We start from the raw sequence: 20,755 nt of genomic DNA, 5'->3' as shown, positions 1-20,755 counted from the left end.
AAGCAGAGCAATGATGACAGATTTCTGTCCTGTGGTCCATTGACAGTGATGACACTCTTCAGATGTGTACTATTCAGAGTGTCAGTGGAGATAGAAATCTTGTTAGATTGGATAACCTGCTGTCCATCCACAACCCACTGTACCATGAGGCTGCTTCCAACAGTTTCACAGGAACATCTGACTTGATTTGCAGTTCTGGTGCAAATAGATGAGTCCAGGATCACTGGAGGAACTGTAAACCAGGAGACAAAACTGTAACTTGAAAATATGGTAAATAAAAATGGTAAAACTCCTGTACAAAGGGTTATAGGATGAATAAAAAAGTGTGAAAATAATCACACAGAATATTTGATTAATACCAGGGATCTCAATAAATTATAGTACCATTGAAAAAATCTTTTATTTTATTAATTTGGAAGGTGAAACTCATGTTAAATTAATCAAACACACCATAATATATATTTTAAAAAAAACAGTCTTACAGCTCTTAAAAAAACTCAAACTGGACAAATAAATGTATTAGAAAAATGTGCACAGATGACAGGATTACTGAAACCTTGAGAATGTGAAACAAAATATTTTTTATGGGTTATGGTAGTTTTACAAAGTGCTGAGAGTGCCTTGAGTAAATGCTTCAAGAGCCACAAACATAGAGGTATGGCAGATTTGGTCTATTACAGTAGAAATGCTTGTTTTGACCTCTGAACCAGTGACAACATCAGCATCATCTTACATGGACTAAAATTTGTCATTTTATTTGATGTTTTATTTAAAAAAAACAATTCCAGTGCTGAAGTCCAGCACTTGTTTCAGTTGTAGCTGGTGTGAAATGATACAAAAAGCTATAATTTATATAAATTTCCAAGAATATAATTGTGTTTTGACATTCTTGATAGGTTTTCAGACTGAAGTCACCAGTGGAGAAAGCTTTGCTCTCATGCTTGAGTAACTTGCTTGAACAGTAGTGATATATTTCAAAATAGCTCACATTAGAGGCTAATTTCAAAGGTGGTTTGAGTTAAAATTGTAAAGCGTTGTTTTAGTGAAGGTAAAAAAATTAGCGATGTAATTAAAGTGTAAAGCATGACGTAGGTTTAGTAATACTGATGTTATTAGTTTCAAGACATGGACTACATCATTTGTGTAGATATGACTTTATATGGCACACTTCTACTCTTATTCCGTTTAATCATTTGTGTTTCTTGTGCATGTTTTCCCGTTCACATGTAAATTATCTCCAGTTACTACAATTTCTCTTCAGTTTGTGTTTTTTTTTGTGTGTGTGTCTATGAGATAATTGGATAACTTGTTGGGTCCAAAATTAATAGCCCTTCTATGAATGTTTTGTTTTCTTTCAATGCTTAACTGCTGTTAAGCACATTAATGATTTTAGATTTCAATAAAAGGTAAAGATGTAAATTCAGTGGGCTGATATTTTTGTCTTCAACAGTATGTAAAATGTTAAAATGTGGGAAAGGAAATTAACTTACAAAAAATCCTTGCTGTTAAATCTGCGGTAACAGATGCACTGGGGCTTCCATCTTGTTTATTGTAGATAGCTGTGCAGGAGATTTTCTTACCATCATGGCTATGTGAGGCAATGAAGGTTAAAATGGAGGTCTGAAACTGAGTTTTGTCCTGATTCTCTTGCAGTTTCACCTGACTCTCCCCCAGTTTGGGAGACCATGTCAAAGCTGGAGGATGAGACGGGCAAGGAGCTGGGGCAGAACATGTCAGACTCACAGAGGCTCCCTCTTTCACCTCCAGAGTGGACGGAGTCAGAGTTGGTGAGGGAGGAGTATCTGGGAGGAAGGTTGAGTGCTTTGGTTTAGTGGTTGAGCATGACATTTAATACCTCATTATTTAGACAACTGTATGAGCTTGTCAAACATATTTGATCCAAAAGATATTTGCTTTTCAAAACATACCTGTGACATTGATTTTCACAGAATCATTTGCATAGGTCCATATGAGCTGACTGGGACATTCCAGTCTGAAGTAATAGGTTTTGCTATGATCAGGCTGCATATTGTTGAAGGTGGTAGTACAGTCTTTCTTTGGTAGGTTTTCTGTTGTATGGTTTACTAGTTGTGTTTCTTGATTGTAAATGACCCAGTTTGCTTTACATGTGCTAATCAAAAGGCCTTCAAATTCATTTTGGATGTCAAAAGAGCAGGGGATAGTCATGCAGGATCCTTTCAAAACTTGTACATAATATGGCAAAGAAACCTCAAACTTGTTACACTTGGTACCTGAAAAAGAAAAAACGGAAAAAAACTATGAGTCTTTCATTCCTCTTTGCAAAGCATATTTGCCTCAAGTAAAAATTATAAGGGGTTGAACTACAAATAAATGACTTGCATCAAGGGTGTAACTTTGTGTTTCAAATTGGTGGGGACGCATTGTGAGGAACAGCTGGGGAGGGGAGGTAGTGCTGATGCAACCTGGAAGGCCTTTCTTTGTGCTAAGAATAAGGCCAAAACTTAAATGCGAATGCCACGCATTCTTACTCATTAATCTACGATATACATCCTGATGAGGTTTGTCAGATTAATAGCAATTATTGAAAAAAAAAAAAAACTTTTAGAAGGTATTAAACATACTAAGAAAGGATGTTGAAATATTTTTCACTCGGTGATGGAATTGCTAAAAAATTACATATTTTAATTTATGGAATGAGTCTGCATATTTGCTCAGTGCTTGCCTACAGTTGAGAACAGTTACACAATTCAGCTCATGCTGCCCCCACAAGGTACTGTCTTGGGTGGTTGCCCATATCACCCATATCAGAAACCACCACAGCATGTCACATCTTTGTCTCTGCTCAAGATTTTCAGTGGGACTTTTTTGGGGGCTATAGGCAGTTGGGTTGTCCTCAGTAATAGAGGACTGAATGAATTTATCTTTTATAATGGCCAATCATTTAATTTTACCTAATTGCTGCTGTAAGAGCCAGGGTTTAAAACTGAGCAAACTTTGAGCCAAATGCTTTATAAAATATTTCATTCTATTGGATGATTGCTTTGAATAGCCAGAAGGAGAACAACTTAAAACTAGTTGTATTCTTTTTCTTTCCCATTCTGTAACATCACACACTCCAGGAGTCGAAAGAACAAAGATTACATAGAAAACATAAAGAAATTAAAAAAAATTAAATTAAAAATCCTACACAAAAACAGAAGATTTAGTCCATTACAGTTTTATGTTTTTTTATTTTTTTTATTTTCAGGCATGATGTATATTAAGAAGTAATCGCATGGATACTTGCAGTGGTTGATTAGCTAACTTAAACACCTGCTCCACTGAAAATCTGTCACAAAGTAGATTTTTGTGCTAAATGAACAGAGACACTCCAAACTTCGCAGCACTAGGACATGTTAAGGTTGACAAAGTTAAGCTACAGCTAACCTACTCCAGATTTAATACATTTTTTTCAAAGAACATGGCCATATAACGTCTTACTGGTCTGTGAAATGTGATTCCCTTGGACCTTGTTTTCTTGCTGTCGTAGCATTTTCAATCAATAGCAAGACATTGCGTCCCTTTTACAGATTCTTTGCCTGATTACGTCATTTTCCCTGACCACCGATATTCCTGACTCAATACAAAGCAATAGCGCATGTAGTGCACTGCCGCGCACAGTAAGTCACGTGACGTCCAATCCATTAGATTACTGAGTAGACATTTTACAAAGCTTTGAACACAGTGCTAGGCCGCTGTCGAGTTACTGTCCGCAAATAGATGCAGGCACATAAGGGAAAAAATGTGTAAGAAATATTGGGGGGGACTGTCCTTGTCAGGCCAGAGTTGGAGGGGACATGTCCACACCAGTCCTTCAGGAAGTCACGCCTATGTCATGCACTGACTCACACATCACTTTTTGCATGCAGGAGGGTGGAGGCACTGAGAAAAATCAGACTTGTGAAAAATTGTTATAATTAATTATAACTGTGCTCCAGTGGTCATAGCAGCTGAGCTGTGCGCCACCACAAAGCATTTGTGTGTAGGGGACCATAATGACTAGCAACAGCCCTGCTGACCTGCAGTATCATTCTAACAAATTAATGAGTCATACAACACTGTGTTACATTTTTGTATGCCAAAATGTTACTCTGGCACATGAATAGATCATCACCATCCACTCAATTTTGTTTGCAAAGCTTCCTATGTCCCTTGTGTATCCTCTGTTACAACCAAGATGATGCGTATAACATCTTAGTTGTATACCTGATATACATGACTAAAAGCTAATTTATTTGCTGAGTGAATGATGCAGAAATGACAGCGCAAGAGAAACAAATGATGTGCAGTGTGGAACCTGCAACTTCTCAATGCCATGTCCCTCATCTGAGAACAGCCGGGCCGGATTTACAAATAAAAAATGAATCTGCTTGAAATCTGGTTGAGGTGGACTGAGACCATACTGGTTAGAGAGGAAAGTGTCCTTTTCAATGAACTCACAATAAGATAAACCATAAAAATAAGTTTGTCTTTTTAACCTATATTGGACATTGTAGATGTCACATTGAGAGTGGAACAAGTCTCAATATTTAGCAGTTCTTTTTACTTCACAAATGCAGTCTGTGCTTTTGAACGCCTCTGTGGCATTAAATAATACTAATAACAAACACATTTTGGTTTTGACTCACCATGCAGGAGACATCCAACGAGAAGAAAAATCAGACGTTCAACCATTTTTCTAGACTAGAAATCGCAGATAAAACAGTGTTCATGTTTGTTTTGCGTATTTCTTCAATAGCTTAATATAAAATATTAACCTATTAATATAGGTTAATATATTAATAGGTTATGTATTCTTTATGTTGAGCATCTACAAAGTAAATTTGAGTCCTGGAAAAATCAGCAGGAATGCACAGTAAGCATGCTTGCAAGGCTAAAATATCAAAATTCCTCTCAATACCATGTCTCCCTCACTTATAAATTGGATGACCTGCAGCTTTAGATTTTAATGATAATCAGAGGCTTGGTAGAAAATGGCCTCATTCACTCATCCCTGTTGAAACTGGTGGACTACACAGTGTATATTCAACTATCAGTGTGAATATAGAAAAAATGTCCATAGCAGTCAAATAGAAAACAATGCAGTCACATGTAACAAAATAGGTATAGCCTACTACACCATCAGCATTCAACAGAGGATGCATTTAAGGATGTTTAGATTACAGGTGTAATTAATTAAATGTTGTCCACTAAGTCTTAAAATAACAAGGCTATAAAGTTTAGTCACCACCTCGTTTCATCTTGTCTGAGCAGCTTTGCTCTTGATCTGAAGTCCCATCATGAAAGAGGCTCTAACTATGTCAAAGACTTTTAAAATGTCTTGCAGGAACCTCTGACCAGCTCTGTCATAAGAACACCTGGGAAGTCTTTGAACAACAAAGACATATAGGGAGATGTAAATGTCTCCTTAGAAAGTATTGCTGCGAAAAAATGGTGTGGTTTCTGGGTTGTTCCAATCGCAGCATATAAAGAAAGATCCAAAATCTATTGAAGAAAAGTATTACATCTCACACAAATCTGGTGATGGTGATCAGTACAGTGCTGCAAGAGACAGCCTAGGGAGAGGCATTCAGGAGGGCTAGGGCAACTTGCAAAGGGAGGGTAGAAGGTCACTAATGCAGTAATAACTCCAGTAATAACTTGTGTAATGGCTGCAGCTTGTGACTGACTACAAATTCAGCCACCTCTCAGTTATAGAGAGGTGCAGACAGAGCACAAGTGTACATGTTTAGTTTTCCAAAATTATTTCAGCCACRATTTAATTTGATAAGTTACAAAGCCTGGCAATGTAGTAGAAAAGAAAACCAGATTTAATTTTTAACTCAATTGTTACCATTAGTTAATGTAATGAAGACTTAATTTTTTTAAATTAATGTTTCATTTAGAAGCATATTTCAGACAAACCCCGACAGATACATTTTTTAAAAAAGTTACATATTTTACACCACTGTGAATCAAACGTTCTCCCTTGTTCTATATATTCTTAATGTGCTTATTTCCATTACAGCAAACCAAGATCAGTAAACAAAATGTTTCTTAAGCTAGTATGCCTTACATAGAGTAGGTCAAAATGACTTACTGTGCATGTTCATGAGGTCTGCAGAGAAGGAGTCATTCTCTATAAGTAACTCATATATACGGAGGCGCAGACTTTTAAAGAGGAAATAAAACCAACAGGATAAAAATAGTTACCACCACCACCTTTCTTTTTTTCCTTAGATATCTGATGTCATCCATCCAACCAATATGATCACAAAACCTTTAGTTGTTTCTACAGCAAGGAGTAAACAACTCAAATCTTAAAATAAAACATACATTACACAAGGTTGAAATAAATAATTAATTTCAGTCTATGGAGGCTTTGTACTAAAACACAAATAAACCGTGTGGGAATTGTCCTTCACAGTCACCAGGAAAGGGGTCATTTTTGACGGCAGGAGCCACCTTTTGATCCACACAGGGACTATTAGTTTAGTTGGTTGTTGTGTCCTTGGGAAAGACACTTCACCCACCTTGACTGCTAGTGGTGGTCAAAGGACCAGTGCATGGCAGCACCGGTGCTCCTGTCTGTGTGCTGCTATCCAGTAGCTTGACACCATCAGTGTGTGAATAGGTGTGTGAAAGGGTGTAGTGTGAAGCATTTTGGGTCCTTTGCAGTTGATAAAACGATATACAAGTAAAAGCTACACCTATGATGGTAGCTCTAGTATGCTCTAGATTTCTARTGAACTTCCTGTGTCTCTTGTATCTCCAGTCTCTATTTGCCTTGTTTCCTGTGTTCCAGGTTTACCTGAAGCTCTTGTGTTTTCTGCGATCCACTTAAGGGAGAACTTACTGTATTTGTGTACTRCCAACAGCAGCCTGAYATTCTCAACTCCTTCACCAYCATCAAGCTCTCATCAGGATTAAACCCGGGCAGCAGGTGGTTTTGTTTTAGTTTTTGGAAGTTAAAGTTATCACAGAGTTTCCTCTTCTTCCTGCTGCTGGGATCAGAGTGAACGCATTCTCTAGTTAAAGCACTAGTTATCATAACAGCTTTAAATGTGTTTCATTCTCTCATGRCTGGATGTCTAAAACCAGTTCGACACATARGCAAAACAGCTCACACTCGAACTTAGGAGTCGTTTTTACAGAGGTAAGTTAACCTAGCAGTCATGTTATWAGACTGTGGAAGCAACCCAGAGTACCTTGAGAAACTCYTTGCATACACAGAACATACAAACTCAATGCAGAAAAACCTCTGCACAGGTCTGAAACCCAGGAKCTTCCTGCAAGGCAACAATGTTGCCAACTTTGCCACCATAAACTTTGCCTGCTATAAAGTCTGTAAAACGGGCTCGAACAGGAACAAGATTTTGACTTGCTGTAAAAGCTGGTCATAAAGTGTGAACATGTTGCCAGAAATATTATTGACAGTAACATCTTTGCTTTGGCAATGATCTCAGCTAAAAAAATCTCACACCCATTTCAGAACACTTCTTTTTCTCAGTACTAATTGACATGACGCAGAAAATTCTGGTTTATTTCTTCACTACAAGAATAATTTTAGAGTTGCAATAATGCAGACAGAGGGCTGGCTACTGCAGCTTTCACAGAAGTTGGGTCAAAACTTGCGTGTCCTTCTACAAGCATGCATCTCACAATATTTTGCTGCAATTTYGGTCTATTACTCCTTCCAACCTGCCCTTTAAATTGATTGATTGACTTCCTATTTGCCTATTTGGAGGCTACATATGCCACTTATAATAAGTGAAAATATAAATAAATATTTTTATGTTCATATTACCACACTAATATAGTTTATTTTACTGTCAGGTTCAAACAACCTACAACATTCAAACATCACGCAAAAAGGAGAAAGACGAGAGAGTTTTATACCATCAAGGAGAACGGACAGAGACGTACTTCAGTTACAATCTCCTACCGTTCTGAAGCACATTCTGCCGTACCCTCTCTTTTTATTTTCTTATTGCGGTCCCTAGTTACATAGCTTATTCGGTTACCTTGAGTTAATTACATAGCGTTAGTGTTTCTTCTGTTGTTTTATCTTGAGTCACAGTCTTGTTGCACCTCTCAGCTGAGTAGTGCAGAGTGTGAGTGCAGAGTCCAGTTCCTGTTTGTTTCCTCCTGTAGCTGCAATGCAGGGACTGATTTACTCACAGAACAATGGTGATACACAGCACGATTAAATCAACTTCACACATCAAAAACAGTAAACATAAGATAAAATACTAAATATTTCTAACATTTACCTATTTACTTTGTTGAAGAAACAGAGGGATTCTCATACTAAAAATATTTATAATACCAAAGCAAAGGAAATAATTTCAGAATATTGTTAATAATTTATGTTTTGATATTTTTCACAAATGTTATCTTTTTCTGTTGCACAGATTCACTCTTAAGATTCTACAGTCTTGTCAAAATATTGAAATCCTCTATCTTTATGTTTCTCCTTTGTAGACACTATTATAAAGTAATTAATTTCCAGCTTTTATCATATGCGTTTGTTGTACTGTTAAACACAACACATTTTCTTATATGTTGCAACTTTACCAAACTTTTAAACGCAAATATTTAATTCTATTACAGATTATTTCTGACCCGTCAGCTTGACTGCTATCACACATTGTGTCGTTCAGATAATACATTCCTCCCGTTGTCATACTATTATTATTAAGAATCCAAGGATAGTATGATTTTTTAAAGTAAAAGTCTTTGAGTTCCATTTTGAATATTTTTATTATAATTTTACTTATCTGTTCATTTATTCTTTTATTTATTTTTAGTTATTTTTCAGCCACCAAACATTAAGGCACAAAGCACACAATATAGCACACAATAATTTTTCTGTTTCAGTGAATTATGGACTAAGAAATATACATTTTCTATGTTTGACATCTGCAATAATAGTGGTTCATGATCAATGTCTAAAAAAGGTAGAAATTCTGTTAACAAAAAATATGTTGGTTATTTCTACATTTACAGAACCACCTGAACTTACCCGTGATTTCTAGAGCTTCTTTTAAAAAAATAGAGTAACCCACGCCACATAAAATTCAGAGAAGGTTCAAAGCCTGCTTTAACAGACTAAACTCATTATGTCAGTTTGTTTAAAATGTCTTTGATTATTCCAACACACAACTTTGTGTTGGAATAATCAAAGACAAAGTTGATTACACACAACTTTTGTTTCATATTGCAATATGAAACAAAAGTTGTGCTCAACTCCCTCCAATCAGATGTGATTTTAGCAACTCCTCAATTTTTATCTGGAGCTCCATAGCTTTATCTGCATTCTCTCCTTTCTCCATTTCCCCTCCAATGTTCTGCAGGCCTCGCAGCACTGACTGCAGAGCATCCACATTCTTCACCGAGTCCATCTGGTCCCTGTCAGCACGGATCTCCTCCACCCAGCCCAGGTAGGCCTGGAGCAACCCCAGGTCGTCCACGAAATTTGCAATAATCCTTAAATCTGGTCTCAATTTCTGCAGTTCTCTGAGCCTTTTTCTGCCCACCTCTCCAATGTCATTTCCAACAATTCTAAAAAAAAAGGGAATAAAACAGTGGTTGTATACTCAGCCTCCACTAGATGGCAGTTGTGATTACCACATAGAAGCAGGCTAAATGTGTCTGTCTTACGTCAGAATCTTCAGGGAAGTGTTTTTGCTGAGACAGTTAACAATGTTTTCCGTCCCTTTCTCTGTGATGCCAGTGATGTCCAGATAGAGCTCTTCAACAGTGGTGTTGTTCTCCAGGGCGGTCCACAGCTCATTAACCCCTTCTGGACCCAGGTTGTTTCCACACATACTATAAGAGTGGTTTGACAAAAATTTATCAAATACGTTAGTAGATTGTATTTGCTTATTTCTGACATGTAAAGGTTTCCTTTTCTTTCTTAGATTTTTCAAAGGCTGTAGAAATAATCGTAACCCCTTCAGATAAAACACATCCTGTGCTGTGAAAAAGTATTTGCTTTTCATCAAACTTATGAATTTAAGATCTTCAAATGATTTCAATATTGATAATATTGGTTCAGCATCTGGACAGCTTGCTTTAATTGATGGAATTATGCATTCTGTTCTTCACCAGAAAATTATGTACAAAATTATTTGGGTAAGACTTCATGATTTGAAGCTCAAGTCATGAGGGTTATTAAGTCTACGTCTGTAAGGTTCAGAGTCTGAGTTTAAATCTGGTTGAGATGCTGTTGTGTGGCCTTAACTTAGCCAGTCATGTTAAAAAATCCTCCAGTGTGGCTACTGCCAATTCCCTCAAACACTTGATCTTAGCTGTTGCTGCCAGGGATAAACAATCTGCTTCTAGATTACTTTTTCAAGCAGGATTACGCTGGTTTGCTTTTTTTTTCTCTTAGTAAATGAACTCATTAACTTCACTGAATGAAAACTGCATTTTCTGTTTACTCATCTTTACTAATATTTTTCTACTATAAATTCTATTTGATGATGTGAAACACATAAGTGTGGCAAAAAGCAGAAAAGGAAGAGATCTGTCATCAGCAAATAATTTTTCGAAGCACAGAATGCGCTTTATAATAAGGAGTTAAGGTTGCATAGTTTATTTGAAAATTCCAGTCTTCTTAAAATTAATTATTTCAGTTGCATTTAAGATTCTGAGAAGACTTACAAGAGTTTCCTGACTTGGCATCCGTTTGATTTCAGAACTGCAGATTCTAATATCGCTGCTTGCCAATCCAGACAGTTGTATCTCAAACTGAAACAGAGGATAAAAACATCTGTGCACTTGATTTTTGTTATTTGCTGGGGATCAGACTTGTTACATGCCAGGATGTATTTGAAAGAGATCACTGGATAGGTTCAGATCAGACTGCTAACACAGACAGTTAGTTTGTATTATTCAAATGTTGATATGTGAATATAAATTGCAGGACTCACTAGAGAGATTCACAGCGATGGAGGATTGGCCTCAGTCGGTTGAGTCCTTTGTTTCCAATGTTTGAGTAACCCAGGTTGAGTTCCTGAAGTGTGTGTGGAGAAAACTTCAGCACATAGTGCATTGCTGCACAGTCCACAATACTCAACTTCATTTTAAACAAGTTAAGCTTCTTAATCTCTGGTGCTGCGATGGTGGTGGTCTCGTTCGTGTGAAACTCCATCAAACAATGCAAAAGATTCAATGCCGTTTCGTTTTTCATCTCCCTGTGTTTAAATTGGTCTTGGAACCATAAACCCAAACCGGTGGGGATTCCATTCTCCTCCTCCTTGGACGGGTCAACAAGACCATCTAGCTGTTTTGCTAACCTCGTTCGGAGAAGACCCATAAAGAACCTTGTGAACATTTGGAGACTATCCAGCATGTCCATGTTAAGCTCTATGTTTTTAAGCAATGTTGAAGAGACAGATGGTGGCTGTAACCCAAAGCACCAGAGGTTTAAAGCTTGAGTTATATCCTCCTGACTGAAGAGGTTGAGGGCACAGTAGAGGGCTGCCAAATGTTCCTGAACAGTCAAGTGGAAGAAGGAAAACATCTCCATTGCCTCCTCTTTGAGAGGATGAAGGATCTGACAAAGAAAGGTGCTTCGGATATTAGCTGGTGTTACACCATAATTCTCCAGGTCTTTTCTGCTGAACATGATCTTCCTCTGCAGGAGATTTTCATAGGCCAGTTTTCCCAGGTTTGTCAGCTGTTGCTTTGCTTGGGAGAGAACTTCTGATCTTGAAGTTGATCTTTCTGCACTTGCCCTCAGTGCATGGTGTTTTACTGTTGTTAACAGATAGCAGAAGTAAACTTCACTCACTGTTCTGGGCGGGCTTAACTCCAGAGATTTAAAGTCACCAACATCCTGAGATCCCAAGAAGAACTCCAGCATAGCAGTACAGATGATGTAACAATAAAGTGGGATAAAGGACAACACAAAAATGCTGTCATTGTTCGAGATGTAGTCGTAGACTTTTTGTGCGACTTTCCTGTCCTTGTAGAACTTGGTGGTATACTCTTTGACCTGGTCTTCCTCAAAGCCCAGCACCACACAGCATCTCTGAAAGAAACGCTTTGGAGCTTCTGTAGATGGCCTTGTTGTGAGAATGATGGATGCCTCTGGGAGAAGATTTCCTTTAATCAAAGCAACTATCAGCTCAGACACTGGCAGCTTTGACTTCATACCAATGTTTTTATCCCGACTTTTCCAGTCTAAAGAGAATCTAAACTCATCTAAGCCATCGAGGATGAAGAGCAGAGATCCTGGTGCAGTGAACAGATCAGGAAGAGCATCCTTTAAGTGCCAGAACCTCTCTCCAAGTAGCTCCAACAAACTAATAGGAGCTTCAATTAGATTGAGCTCTCTGAAAGATAAATCAAAGATGCAGGTGAATTCACGCATGCTCTTTCCAATCGCCCATTCGTAGACGAGCCTCTGGACCGCTACACTCTTTCCAATACCAGCGATACCCTTCACTTTAACCCTTTTAGGTGGCTGTCCTGTTGTCTCTTGAGGACTCAGTAGTTGGCTTGGCCTAATGCGCTGGCATGATTGGTGGACATAGATACGGGCTCGTCTGCTTGCCAAGTCAAAGTACTCATGTTGACTGCTGTCAGTGAAGTCGTTGTCCTCTGTCACGAAGAGGTCAGTGTACCGAATCTCAATGTGAGAAGTTGAGTTTGAAGTTTCTCCACTGCCCTCCGAGTAACATTTCAGCTCCTTCATGCGCGTCAGTAAGGTTGTTTTGTGGATAGAAATTTGAGCTGGAATAGAACATATGTTAATTTTATGAAATGTTGTTGCTAAATTACATTTCTCTGATCTTTCTTTTTAACATCAGTTTTCATCATTGGATTTTCAATATTAGACCAAGGTTTCTTTTAAAGATGATAATTAAATCATCTATGACCCAGTTTATTTTTCCCCAGCCATCAACGTACCTTGAAGCCATGCCCATATATCACCTAATAAGTCTCTGCGACTAGTTCTGATCAGCCCTAAATTAATCTCTAAAAAAATGTAGAAAACTGTAGTTGAAGGAAATCATTTATCAAGTAAATTACAGCATTTGTCAAACTATCTTTGCAAACTGATGGTTTAATTCACTTTTGTTGGTTGTTAGTCTTCTCGAATGTGCCTCCAGCACAGAAAACTCTGGCTGTTTTGTGTTGAAGCTGGTGCACATAGCACTGGATAAGCTCTGTATTTTTTTATATCTAAAAAAATCTTTTTGTATTGTTTTGTACTTACCTTTGAGGTTGGCCACCCTTTGACTCCTTGTTGGTTTTAGATCTTTCTTACCTAAATAATGACATATATAGTTATCGTATTAATATAACATTGGTGTCAACATACCAATGGTTTAAAAAGTAAGTTTCAAAACCGCTTAATTGCTTTGTTGTATGGTTCCTGAATTATAATAGTATTAACACCAATATTCAGCAATGACATCAAAGGGAGCACATGGTCTTTGTTGCTAAACGCCAGTGTGACCAGAGTTTATTCAAATTTTATGAAGTTTTATGGTGCTGACTCAATGTCATCTACTACAATAGTTCCTTGCCTAAATAGGCAAGGAATTATCTATACATACAAGGAAGTGTGGCTTTTCTGTTTGAAATGCAAGTCCATTGAATCATTCACCTTTTCATTTTACATTCTTGTATGAATACTGGTATTTTCTCATACCCTGCCATACATGCCAAAAAAGTATTTTAGTAGTACTTTAGTTCTTGTTAAAAAAATTGTATTCATACCTCTAACCTCTGGTGTTATGGAGAATCCTTTGTTCTTCCTTTTGAATAGTTTAGCAATGGGTCCTTTTGATTTCTTGTGCTTATCTGTCACATAATCAATGTAATTAGACATATGACATATAAAATGAGTTGACTGTTGACATTTAGGTCTGAATAGTTTCACATATTCCTGCTTGCTTCACCTGAAAATCTACAATATCTGTAGTTCCAAATTAATTTTATTGATATTGGTACATCAAAAAAAGTTAAGTGAATCACTGTTGGCTCTGGATGAAAAGTTAACATAGTGCTGCAGTGTTGAAATGTTTCACACAGAATCAACCTCAAATTTTATTATCATTCAACATTTAAAATCATTAAATTATGAATGTGCACAAGTCATATTATCAGTATAGTAAACAGCTAAATTAAGGTTAGAATGAAACAATAGGACACAGCCAAGTGAAATTAGTAAAATAGATTTTTTTTTAAGTGTGAAAACAATAACAAAGCTAGAATATTCAGTTCAACAAGAGCTCAAAGCTCACGTATAGAAGTAGGTTAGCAAGGAGCAATAAAATTATTATCTGTGTTGTTCAGATGAGCAAAGGATTGAACCTACAAATGGGCAGTGACTTACCCACAAGTTAAAACAAAGCTAGATTGTAACAAATGGACTGAAAGAACTCCTGTTTCTCAAGAAAGATTTAAATTAGTTTAACCCTGTACCTTTAATAACACAAGAGTTAGAGGTATAGTTTATTGTGATGTTTCCTATGCATTATCTTTGTGTAATTGCGAAAGTCATCAAAAACGCCTTGGCAGAGCATCAAAGTTCTGCCAATTTTGATGTCGCTGACCAGTAAACAACATAATCTACCTGTGCAAATATGACCTTACGCGCTAAAATTTGCAATCATCATTCACCTCTACTCTCTACATTGATGTAGTTTGAAAACACAACACAGTTATGAGTAGCATTCCAAACCATCCTCACCTTCAGCTTCTACCACTTCAGACGGTGGTTGTTTGTTTGCAAAAGATCTACAGTGTCTATCCACCCAAATGTGCAGATCCTTGCAGTAATAATCTTGCACTTCTCTCAGCACCTGCAGGAACCGTTGACTGCTCTCCTCTGAGGCACATGCTGTCTCCAGAGCCTGAGCCACAGCATCAGATGGGGATTTTTCTAGTAAAGATGGGTAGGAGCTGGAAGAGAGCACCTCATCGTCGTAGAGCCAACGTAACAGGGGAGCTGGATGGTCGCAAGTCCAGTTCAGCAACAGTTCCCTCTGAGATCGAAGCAGCTCCTGAGCCGAGGTCATGTTTTCAGAGAATACTGCCAAAATTTTGAGATTCAATTCAAATTAAAACTTACACATTAAAGTTGTCTTACAAAGCTGAAATAGTCAGACTTTTACTTTTAAAGGATTCTCCTAAAACCTTACCATAAAGTGAAAAATAGATCTTCCTGTGGTTCCTAGTTTGTTATTATCTCCTCAGTCAGGTGAGTGTTGCTCCTCCTGCAACACTCCCCTTTTTCTGCTGAGTGTTGCAGCAACAGCAGTTAGTCTTTGTCTTAAGTAGTAGTTGAAGGTGGCAACTCTCCAAAGGTTCAATGTTCAGGGTTTTGCACCTGACTGTCCATTTGTTTTAGTTTAAATATGTGGAACAACGCTCTCATTTTCACCCACCAAACATGAGACACACTGAACATTCAGAATGTTTCTTGAACAGTCTTAGAGGACATGTGTCCTGTTAAAATACTACAATAATAATAATAATGTTTTTCTGCTGTGCTTTCCTTTCAGCAGTGAGCTATTGCATCTCTATATGTTGCCAGACGGCAAAACTTCATTGTCAGACAGGTTAACTATTAATTAATCATTTTTTTACATTGTTTTATGGTCTTATTGTTGTGGAGAGTTTCCTACAACCTTTTATCATCAACATTGGAGGTTTATTACAATACTTTGCAAAAGTATATGTATCCCTTGAACCTTTTCACACAATGAAAAACAAAGCGTTATATCATATTTTTTGTAATAGACCAACACTATAGCATATAAAATTGCTATTTCAAATTTTTACAAATAAAAATCTGAAAAGTGTGGCATGGAAAAGTGTTCAGTTATAAAATCAACTCCAAGAATTAAACTCCCCACAGAGCAAAGTTTAATTAAATGCAAACCTCCTAAGACATGACCATCCATCTAAGCAGATGGAAATCCTTAGCTTAACAAACAGAATCTGTTGACAAGACAACTATTCTTGTTATGCACACCACAAAATTGACCTCCATGGAATAGTAACATGAAAAAAGAAATGGTTGAAAAAATACCTGGAAAGTCCTGTATATTGCTTACCACAAAAGAGACTGAACACAAATGCCCTTCAAACTTTTCAGATTTGTATGCATAAAAAAATCACACTCTTGCAGTACTTTGTGTTGATTTGTTAAATTAAATTCCAATGAAACATGTTCACATTTACAATTGTGACATGTAAAAACAAGAGGAAAGAACTTGGCACATTTGGAGCCTTTAGGGAAATGACTAGCAGCATGAGAGTGACTCACTCCTTGTCATGTGTTGTCTTACTGATGTCTTTTTTTCTGAAGCAAATAATTTCCACTTTTTTTGTATAGGATACATTTTTAAAAATAAAATCTAAGTTGCTGTATAATTTAAAATTAACTATTTTCTGGTTAGCAAGACAAAGAAAATCATATTAACCATGTTTTGGAAGATTCAGACAGATTTCAAACCAGTTATTAATAGCATTTGCATTGGTAGCTTAGTAGACAATGGTGACACAATGAAAAAGACCCACTTCCTCTTTGCCCCTTTCATTCCCTTCCCCAGTCTACTGGAAGAAAAGTGCTGCAGCCATGCATGGAGACACAAGCTTTTTTAAATGTCTCCAACTTATTGGTGAGTAGTGAATTAATTTATTACTATCTAGTGAGTAGATGTTCGTTTTGTAGAAATTCTTAAGATTTTTATTGTTAGTTAATATGCATGATAAACTGATATAGTCAGTAAGGAAGCTGGTTAAATCAGTCATGATTATTCTAACAGTGGTGAAATTTATTTTGCTTTACATTGATATTTTCTGCAGTCTTCAGTGGCTAAGGTGAAATTGTTTAGTGAATTATGTTGTATTTTTTTCTTATTTCTAGTTCATTGTACAGAAAATGAAATTCAAAATGCAACATATTATTTAGAAAACTGTAACTTGCACATATATTTTCTTGAGCAATGTGCAGAGTGGACACTTATTACCAGGGCTAAGGGCACAATTACGCTGTTCCTTTTTTCTAAATATATCTATTGCACAAGTATTTTATGTTGGAGATGAAAAAAATTGCGATTAAATGCAATACTATAACCATTCCATTATCATTAATATATGTGAGGAATTTCTGTCGCTTAAACGTGACAATAATCTCTAAAGAAATTATTGTTTTACAACTGCTTGGCCATAGTTTTTTCAAGTGTCCCCTGTTTATATTCCTTTAATTTATAATCATAGTAAAGTAAAAAGGTAATTCTCTGCTTTCTAAGTTATTTTCTTTTCTTTGTTACGGAAGCAGCCTTGTGGATGGGGGTCCAGGCTGTCTCGCCTGTGCCCTCAGTCCCTGACCGTGTACAGGGTGTGGTTGGCTCCTGCATGGTGATCCCTTGCTCCTTCACACCTGTAGACCCTCACCCCACCAGGGGACGGAAGGAGAGGGTGGACGTGCGGCTCAGGTTCAGAGGTGGTGGACCTTTTTTCCCTCTCAGGAGCACTGCTTTCAACAGCGAGAGCAAAGACCAAGTGAGCAGGGATTTCCTCGGCCGGACTTTGCTCTATGGCCAAGTGTCCGATGGAGACTGCTCAGTGAAGATAGAACAGCTCAGAGCGGATGATCCAAAGGTGTTTGAACTGGCTCTGAAGAAAGGCAGTGATTTACTCTGGGGGGTGTCGAGGACTGTAAATGTAGACATCATCGGTGAGTGGCATAAAAATACCTTGCTCTGTCTGTCTTTGTTTTATGGAAAGTAATTGAAATTGTTTGAGAGGTTTACAGTTTACAGTTTACAATAATGACAATTATTGTAGTTTTGCTGATTTACTAATTAAATAAATTCTAAAAGAGAAAATACACAGATGTTTTTTTTCTTGCTGATAGACAACCCTGAGCCTCCTGTCATCAGCGGCGTGTTGTCAGCCAAAGAAGGACAGTGGGTCTCCCTGAACTGCTCCGTCAGCTACCACTGTCCCTCCAGACCCCCGACCCTGCAGTGGAAGTGGGACCAAGGAGCCAAACTCAACAGCAGCGAGCTAGGAGAGCTACAAACGCTCCACCTGGGTCCCCACAAGTGGATGCTGCTGGCTTCTTTGTCTTTCATCGCATCCCACCAAGTGAAGCCCCGGCTCTGGTGTGCGGTTAAATATCCAGAAACCAAAATGTTAGCCATGGTGAAGGACCTTCATGTGACATGTAAGCAAAACGATTGCCCTTATATCTTTGTTTCTTTGCTGAGTTTAATCTAACCTGGTTTCCTTTACCCATGCTTTTAGTTCCACCAAAAGATGTGAAGGTGGAGGTTCAGACATTGATCGTTCAGCAGGGGGGCAACGCCTTGCTTGTTTGCTCATGCAAAGCCGACCCTCCAGCAACAGAGTATCGCTGGTCCTACACTAAACACGGCCACACTGTGCACCTCCACCACCGATCGCACAGTCTGCGAGTGTTCAACGTGACCAAAGACATGAGAGTCCGCTGCTCAGCCAAGAACACCATTGGTCGAGGAGAATCCAAGCCTACATTGCTTAATATACAATGTAAATATATCCTTTGTGCGACTTTATTGTTGCAATGTTTTCCTTGACACCAAACACTTTGAAAAACAGAAAGATTGTTTTCTTAGAACCAGACGCTGGGGTTTTGTGGTTTTAGGATGTTCGTCTTTCTATTGTGTTTGGTTGGGTTTTGTACAGATGACACCTGCTTTGCACTTAGATATCACATATTGCACAAGTGGAGCTCTATCTGAGTGTTACTGAAATCCTAAGAGATTCCCATCTCTTGTTTCTTTTAGATAAGCCTTCCATCTCACGTCCCTCTTCCACCTGCGTCGTGGAGGATTCTGAGGTGTGCTGTCGCTGTTCAGTCGACTCCAACCCCAAAGCAGCTGTCACCTGGAGCATCAATGGGACTGTTCCATCTTATGATTACAACGTGTCTGTAACATCAGAGCTCGACATGCTCACAGTGTCTCTGAGGGGATACATGGACAAACCACTGAGTGTAATCTGTTTTGCATTCAACGCACTCGGAAATGACTCCCTGGTTTTGCTGCAGGGGGAGGAAGGTATGTCTCTATTCTTGCCACACTAACAAAAAGAACATCTTCCTCTTGTTTTTCTTTTCATGTGTTGCTGGTGTTGAACTACGTACACAATATGCCCACAGCCTACAAATATTTTAAAAATGAAGAAAACTCTGTAAATAAAAGATTGAGGGATTTTATTTTATGTCATAAAGTGGTCTTACTGGTTTCCTAAAGTCACTGTAATTGGTATGGATAGCATACAGTAAAGCTTTATATACTGATTTATGCTGCTTTTGTATTCAACATCCAGAAACCTCATTCATGGTCTGGATCATTTTACCTGCTGTGGTCATCTCACTGTGCGTATGCCTTCTGTCCCTGCTTGTCTGCTTCTTTCGAAGGAGAGCTAAAAGGTGTGTGTGAAACAAATTTACCTATAAAATGAAGATGTTATTTCTACATATTTATAATACAAGGCTTTTGGTCTTCTCACTTCTAGACACATCATGATCAGACATCAAGCTGTCTTCCCTGAAGGACTAGGAATTTATCAGAACAGGATGCCTCTCTACATTAACTGCACTGAAGTGACAAATGTTTACACCAATGGAAGCTACCAACTTGTGTATCAGAACTCCACACCTGTTTTTGTCCATACAAAGCAGGTATTATATATTTTGGTTCTTAAAGAAAAACCTCATACTTAATGGGAGACGCATCCCAATTGTTTTTATTTTTTTTTATTTTACATACTGTCCACTTTGTTTTTCAATAATTTACCTCTGTTTTTCAGGTCCGTCCAATGGGCCGAAGAGGTGGGGAGAGGAGAAGAGGCAGAGATGTTGCAAGAAGAGATAGAGGAGCTGGTGTGGGACTCAGGGATACATCAGAGGTCCAAAGTGCCTCTCCAGATGATCCAGAGACAGCCATCTATGTAGAGATCCTATGAATTTTAAAACCAAAAAAAAAAAAAACTGGAAATTGATTCTCTAATGTTTGGGACAATTGTGCTCGTGTTACTTCCTGTCTGCAATGTATATAGTGTTCAATACTGTGACGTATGGGTATTCTGAATTTTTTTTTTTAAGGAAGAGTTATATTCCTGCTAAAGTTTTATTTTCTTAAGTCTGCAATGTAAGAATATAAGATATTATTTACTTACACTGTACTTTAAATATTCTTGTGAATGTTTTTGTTTTTTAAACATTGATCAATGTTTGAATTCCAAAAAGGACAGCAAATAATAAAAATTAATCTATGAACATTAACATTCAGTTTACTGTTATGTGGATATTTTATTATTATTATTATTATTATTATTATTATTATTATTATTATTATTATTATTATTATTATTATTATTATTATTATTATTATTATTATTAAGGGGTATGAGGCAGAGGCCAAAAATATCTGATTATGCTGCCAGAAAGTAGCATGCCCAGGCCCCATCCCTCTGATCTGCATGTCACACATGATTGAGACATTCCTTGAGCATACGAATTCCAGTTGTCATGTTTATGAGTGACGGCAGGATGAGGCAGGAGTCAGATGACTACAACATTAGAGATTCATCTCCTGTAATGATTATACCAATATGGTCCATTATGGGAAAAAAAGATACGTTTGAAAGTAAGCACTTGAATGTTTGGTTTGACAGATCATCTACATTCCAGCCCTCAAATATGGTCACGGAATGTGGAACATGACTGAAATCT

The 20,755-nt window shown here is 37.6% G+C and overlaps 3 protein-coding genes across 6 annotated transcripts; 1 reads left to right on the top strand and 2 right to left on the bottom strand.

Moving 5' to 3' along the window:
* Positions 1–600: 600 nt before the first annotated feature.
* Positions 601–6,939, bottom strand: LOC108167007 (myelin-associated glycoprotein-like). Its single transcript, XM_017309336.1, has 4 exons — positions 6,101–6,939; positions 1,929–2,252; positions 1,581–1,802; positions 601–632 (listed from the first exon to the last, which is right to left on the bottom strand). Exons 1-4 carry the CDS (start codon positions 6,111–6,113, stop codon positions 601–603), a joined length of 591 nt encoding a protein of 196 aa, XP_017164825.1. The 5' UTR covers positions 6,114–6,939.
* Positions 6,940–8,752: 1,813 nt separating this feature from the next.
* On the bottom strand, positions 8,753–15,058 carry LOC103477877 (protein NLRC3-like). Its single transcript, XM_008431211.2, has 7 exons — positions 14,714–15,058; positions 13,738–13,821; positions 13,232–13,282; positions 10,938–12,744; positions 10,669–10,755; positions 9,664–9,831; positions 8,753–9,564 (listed from the first exon to the last, which is right to left on the bottom strand). The coding sequence occupies exons 1-7, from the start codon at positions 15,039–15,041 to the stop codon at positions 9,246–9,248; spliced, it is 2,844 nt and encodes a 947-aa protein (XP_008429433.1). The 5' UTR covers positions 15,042–15,058; the 3' UTR covers positions 8,753–9,245.
* A 30-nt stretch (positions 15,059–15,088) lies between these two features.
* LOC103477876 (sialoadhesin) lies at positions 15,089–20,286 on the top strand. 4 transcript variants are annotated; one of them, XM_008431210.2, is made up of 9 exons: positions 15,089–15,584; positions 16,581–16,649; positions 17,309–17,710; positions 17,891–18,202; positions 18,283–18,546; positions 18,804–19,076; positions 19,348–19,450; positions 19,537–19,702; positions 19,831–20,286. In XM_008431210.2, the coding sequence occupies exons 1-9, from the start codon at positions 15,500–15,502 to the stop codon at positions 19,984–19,986; spliced, it is 1,830 nt and encodes a 609-aa protein (XP_008429432.1). In that variant the 5' UTR covers positions 15,089–15,499; the 3' UTR covers positions 19,987–20,286. The 4 variants fall into 4 exon arrangements, with proteins under 4 accessions (XP_008429432.1, XP_017165261.1, XP_017165260.1 ...); XM_017309771.1 differs by having other exon boundaries at positions 15,090–15,584; positions 17,312–17,710; XM_017309772.1 differs by having other exon boundaries at positions 15,089–16,649.
* Positions 20,287–20,755: the final 469 nt, after the last annotated feature.

The sequence above is a fragment of the Poecilia reticulata genome, linkage group LG16, assembly GCF_000633615.1.
Source record: "Poecilia reticulata strain Guanapo linkage group LG16, Guppy_female_1.0+MT, whole genome shotgun sequence".
Taxonomy (NCBI): Eukaryota; Metazoa; Chordata; class Actinopteri; order Cyprinodontiformes; family Poeciliidae; genus Poecilia; species Poecilia reticulata.
The sequence above is the reverse complement of the archived record's forward strand: the minus strand, read 5'-3'. Positions and strand labels throughout refer to the sequence as shown.

What these genes read in the sequence shown, in the direction of transcription:
- LOC108167007 (XM_017309336.1), bottom strand. An exon ending in TGTGAAAATCAATGTCACAG is followed by an intron (nt 1,803 to 1,928) that starts GTATGTTTTGAA and finishes CCTTCCTCCCAG; the next exon opens with ATACTCCTCCCTCACCAACT. An exon ending in TGCCTCACATAGCCATGATG is followed by an intron (nt 633 to 1,580) that starts GTAAGAAAATCT and finishes TGGCTCTTGAAG; the next exon opens with CATTTACTCAAGGCACTCTC.
- LOC103477877 (XM_008431211.2), bottom strand. Translation starts at nt 15,041, where the DNA reads ATGACCTCGGCTCAGGAGCTGCTTCGATCTCAGAGGGAACTGTTGCTG. An exon ending in CATAACACCAGAGGTTAGAG is followed by an intron (nt 13,283 to 13,737) that starts GTATGAATACAA and finishes GTCATTATTTAG; the next exon opens with GTAAGAAAGATCTAAAACCA. An exon ending in AAGGGTGGCCAACCTCAAAG is followed by an intron (nt 12,745 to 13,231) that starts GTAAGTACAAAA and finishes GTTCTATTCCAG; the next exon opens with CTCAAATTTCTATCCACAAA.
- LOC103477876 (XM_008431210.2), top strand. Translation starts at nt 15,500, where the DNA reads ATGTTTTTCTGCTGTGCTTTCCTTTCAGCAGTGAGCTATTGCATCTCT. An exon ending in TACATTGCTTAATATACAAT is followed by an intron (nt 18,547 to 18,803) that starts GTAAATATATCC and finishes TGTTTCTTTTAG; the next exon opens with ATAAGCCTTCCATCTCACGT. An exon ending in TTTCGAAGGAGAGCTAAAAG is followed by an intron (nt 19,451 to 19,536) that starts GTGTGTGTGAAA and finishes TCTCACTTCTAG; the next exon opens with ACACATCATGATCAGACATC.